The following is a 4,910-nucleotide window of genomic DNA, read 5'->3' as shown; positions in this document are numbered from 1 at the left end:
AAAGTGCTCAGGATGACCTTGCTGCGTGCCCCTTGCTTGAGTAAATAATAGAGGATGGGTCCCACTAAGAGGGTGGCTAGCGTTGAGTAATCAATGTTACAACGGTGGTCTCGTCTTCTCTCGCTGAGATGGAGTGCACTGGGGCAGCACCTGGTGCTGCTACCGTTGCTCATGCCCTAAGTGGCCACCTACTCCGCCAAGTATGTGTCCTCCTCCCCTCTATCTCTTTATCTTTCATAGAGACATGACAACCGAAAATGCCTTTTGGAGCTCGGCCTCCATGGAGGCCGGTTTTTGAAAAACACAAAAATCATGAAAATTCATATTTTTACAATTCAAAAAAATCTGAAAAAAATTACAGATATACATGGAGGCATAACACACATGTGTGTAAATTTTTAGGACGAAATACGTTGAAATGAAGGTTGTGCAAAAAAGACAAATCTGAGGCCTTTTAACACATGTTACTATTCATCCTCAAAGTCCAGAAATTTGTCTTTTTTCTATAGGTCGCATTTCGAAGTATTTCATCTTGAATTTTTACACACACATGCATTTCATCCGTGTATAATTACATATTTATTTTCAGAATTTTTTGAAGTCAAAAAGTTTGAATTTTGAATTTTTCAAAAATAAAGGGCTCCATGGAGCTCGGTCACCAAAACGCCCTACTCCATGACAAACTGTAAAGTAGCATCATCGTTCTCCTAGCTTTTCGATAATGCATATTAAATTTGTCGAGAGAGAGAGGGGGGGAGAGAGAAGGGAGGGCAAAGGAGAGAGAGAGAGAGAGGGAGGGAGACTAGCTGTCATGACGCAACAAAAAACAGCCTGTATGCCTTGCTAAGACGAGAACATTCTGAAATATACCCAAACCGCAGAGAGAGGGACGGAGTGACAAAGAGAGATGCCCCAACTACACGGCTTCGTATTTTGACTGAATGCTTGTATTGGAGAAGAAGAAGAGGAGGCAGAGTGATTTAGTGGTAAAAGAAAGCCGAGAACGTCGCTTGATGTACACGAGGATCTTAAAAAATGTATATTAGACAAAATTAATATTGAACACGAGAATATATATATGCCCCTATAACAATGTACGGGCAACACACAACAAAGATGAGGTGGGCGACACCCATTTTAAAAAAGGAGAAAAATCCTTATTTGATACTGTCTTAAAATCTGGTTCCTTATTTGACACTGGAATTTTTTTATTCCCTATTTGACACTAGTCCTAAATTTTATTCCCTATACATCACTTCCGTCCATTTTGAGCCTAAATGACATCTGAAAAGACGATTTTGTCCCTCATGCGGTATGTGTGTGCGCGCGTGTGTGCTGTTGCGTGTGTGGGTGCACGCGCACATATGTGCTGCTGCTGCATGTGTGTGTGCATGTGTGCCGCTGCGTGTGTACATGCGCACGTGTGTGTGCGTGCTGTTGCGTGCCTATGTGCTGCCTGCGTGTGTGCTGCTGCTACGTGTGTGTATGTGTGTGTGTGTGTGTGCTGCGTGCGTGTGTGTTGCTGCGTGTGTGTGCGCGTGCATGTGTGTGCGCGTGCATGTGTGTTGCTGCGTGTGTGTGTGTGTGCGTGCGCGTGCGTGTTTGTTGCGTGTGTGTGCGCATGCGTGTGTGTTGGTGCATGTGTATGTGTTGCTACGTGTGTGCTCCTGCCCTCGCATTGGTGCCGCGTGTGTGCGCTATTGCCCCCACACACATACCATATGAAGGGCAAAAGAGTCTTTTCAGATGTCATTTAGGCTCAAAATGAACGAAAATGTCATATAGGGAATAAAATTTAGAACTTGTGTCAAATAGGGAAGAAATTTTTTCCCATTGTCAAATAAGGAAGCAGATTTTAAAATAGTGTCAAATGAGGAATTTTCTCTTAAAAAAGAAGGCTCCCGCAAGAAATGTCCCACTGCGGCTGGAAACCAAGTGGGGAAGGTAGGGTCCGACAGAAAAAGAGAAAGGTGCGTCATGGGGTTGGTTTTTGTGTTGGGCCTGCATATTAGAGATAACATGGTAAATAGTCTGGACAATCATATTTTTCCCCACATATCGTTTGGATTTGGGGTTCTCGAACTATCTAGATGGTTGAATTTCCAGAAGCCTCGAACAAGCCAGGATGTATGGGGAAATAAGCTTTGACCTTAGAGGCGGCCTTAATCATTTGTTTGATTTATTTATATATGCATTATAGCCTTAGCAACGCACATGCGTTCTACTAGTAATAATAATGCTCCATCACGGTGCCACGAAAAGGCAAAGCCCAGCCGGTTTAGTGTCTTAGAGCACCTCTAGCAGACCCCATATATGTTGTAAACCCGCAAAATTCCGATGAGTATATGGGCTCGACCCAATTTTCTGGCCAGAACAGAGCCCGTATACTCACCGAACAAAGCCCGTATACTCGCCCGACCCGTAAATATTTTTACCGCGACCCGCAAACCGCCCTCCGAAGCAGTATATCTACAGGTTCGCGGGACAGTTGTGGGTCGAAACCCTATCCCCCCGCCGCCGCGTCTCGCCGCAATTCCCCACTCCCCCTTCACATTTCTCACCGCCGGTGAGCCCCCTTCCGCCTCCAGCCGCCATGTGGGGCCGCATGTGGAGCTCCGGCCGCAGCTCCGGTAGCAGCTCCAATGGGGGCGGTGACCCGGAGCGCGAGCGGCGTGTCCGCTCAGACGGCGCGAGGAAAGCGTGCGGCGAGGAAGTGGACGAACAAGGGCCTCGAGCCGCCACCGAGCTTCCTCCTTCGCGAGACGGAGGAGTACAACCGTCGGCATGGGCGTACACCCTCCTCGGCCGCGGGCTCGTCCTCCGCCGAGAGATCTTTCCACGCCGCAAGATCTTCCTCTTCCGGCGTGAGGCTTCTCCCTGTGAAGAGGGAGTGGTCGGAGGAGCCGGAGGATCGTCGCCGTCAAGCAAGAGCAGGAGGAGATCGAGCGCCGAGGGGTCGTCGGGCCCGAAGATTTCATGGCCGATGTCGACGCGACCGCGGCCGCCATTGCCGAACGGAGCTTGCGCGAGGAGGCGGAGCGCCGACGCCATGACAAGGAGCTCGAAGATCTCATCCTCAAGCAGGGGGTCACGACCAACCTTGCCGTGAAGGACAAGGACGACGAGTGGCAGCGCATCCGTGAGGAGCAGAGGGAGAAGTTCATCGACCTGGTCAACTCCGACGAGGACTGAGATCCTCCACTGCATCGTCCTCGGCAGCGAGCTCGTCCATTTTGGTATATCGACCTCGGCCTCTAGTAGTAGTAGAATGTACTCCCTCCGTTCCGAATTACTTGTTTTGGATTTGTCTAAATACGGATGTATCTAGACTCATTTTAGTGTTAGATACCTCCGTATCTAGACAAATCTAAGACAAGTAATTCGAAACGGAGGGAGTAGTATGTATGATAATGTAGTATGTAATGATGAACTATGAATGATCATGTAGTATGTAATGAACTAATGTGGTTGTAATTTCTCCTGCGAAGCACCTTTTCAAATTATACTTTATATATGGGTTCTACTCTGCCGCACATGATTTTGGCCCGCAAAATAATTCTTCGTCGAACTGGAAACGCCTTATGCGGGTCGCGGTTTACGGGGTCTTCTAGAGATGCTTTTAGGCCCGGCCCGTTTAGTGTCGAGGCCCACAGCCCACCACCAGTGATCCAGTCTAGCCCACCACCCTACCGGCCCACCGTTGTCGTTGGAACAGGATGGTGAGGGGCTGCGCGGTTGCTCTCGCGGCGGCGGCGGCGGCGGCGGCGGCGCTGCTGGTGTCGCTGCCTATGCTGCTGGTGTTGCCACCGGACGCGGACACGTACGAGCAGGAGAGCCGCCGGATATTCGTGGAGTGGAAGGCCAGGTACAAGAAGACCTATAAACACGCCGGCGAAGAGGAGTGCCGGTACGCGTTGTTCAAGGAGAGCCGCTGCCGCGTCGCCTGGGCCAGGGCCGACGGGGTGACCACATCTGGCCTCAACGGTCTCAGCGCCCTCGCCAATGAGGAGATCTACCGCGGGTACAGGGTCCGGAAGGGGGAGGAATCGTACGAGCAGGAGACCCGACGGATGTTCGTGGGGTGGAAGGCCAAGTACGGCAAGACCTACAGAGACGTCGGCGAGGAGGAATGCCGGTACAGGTTGTTCAAGGGCAACCGCCGCGTTGTCGTCCGGCTCAACGCCGTCGCCGCCACCCCCGGACAAAATGTGTACGGCATCAACCAATTCGGTGACCTCACCAACGAGGAGGTCCGGGAACGCTGCTACCCGGAGATGGTGGACCAAGAGCTGAGCGCCAGGTGCCAAGCCGCCGCCCCCGACCCGGACCCCGACCATGGGAGGCGGATTTGGTACCAGGTAATCATCTCTCTCTTTTTTTTTAATGAAACTGTTGCTAGCTGTTTTTAGTTTCTTTATTAGCATTGTTGTTTCTTTACATGTGGTTGATTACCATTTGCATAAAATGGGGATTATGGATTTTGTTTCCCGCTCGCACGTACTAGTCCTCTAATTATTGATTTTGTTTGGTCAACTGCACTAGTTTCTTTCGGTATCCATGTGAACACAAGTAGGGGATGCCTTCTGCCTGCAGATCATGAGACCAAACGCCTATTCCAACGGTGTACCAGTTTGTAAAGGCCCCGTATGTGCAAAGAACTCATGAGATTTTGAGTAGTGCCTTGCTCGGTAGACAAGGGAACAATATTCCAGAGCTAACCACAAGTATGTGAAGATTTTTGTTAACCTCTCTTTGAATATGATTTGATTAACCTAGCAGTTCAATTTGTATTATTACTACTAGTATATGCTAACTGGGAATTCCTACATGGTTTAACCCAAAGTTGTATAATTGTGTGATTCTATTACCGACTGGAGTTTTGATCAAACATGGACATTAAAGTTTCTTGG

At 49.5% G+C, this 4,910-nt stretch overlaps 1 protein-coding gene across 1 annotated transcript in view; it reads left to right on the top strand.

Annotated features, from left to right (window-relative positions):
- The first annotated feature begins 3,716 nt into the window (after positions 1-3,716).
- The window catches only part of LOC119362712, a 1,948-nt gene continuing 754 nt past the window's right edge, over positions 3,717-4,910 (top strand). Inside the window, exon 1 of the mRNA XM_037627994.1 lies at positions 3,717-4,358. Coding sequence (XP_037483891.1) covers positions 3,717-4,358 — 642 coding nt within the window. The remainder of the gene's footprint in view (positions 4,359-4,910) is intronic.

This window comes from Triticum dicoccoides, chromosome 1A (genome assembly GCF_002162155.2).
Source record: "Triticum dicoccoides isolate Atlit2015 ecotype Zavitan chromosome 1A, WEW_v2.0, whole genome shotgun sequence".
In the NCBI taxonomy this organism is placed as follows: Eukaryota; Viridiplantae; Streptophyta; class Magnoliopsida; order Poales; family Poaceae; genus Triticum; species Triticum dicoccoides.
Note: the sequence above shows the minus strand (reverse complement) of the source record. Positions and strands in the feature narration are given on the sequence as shown.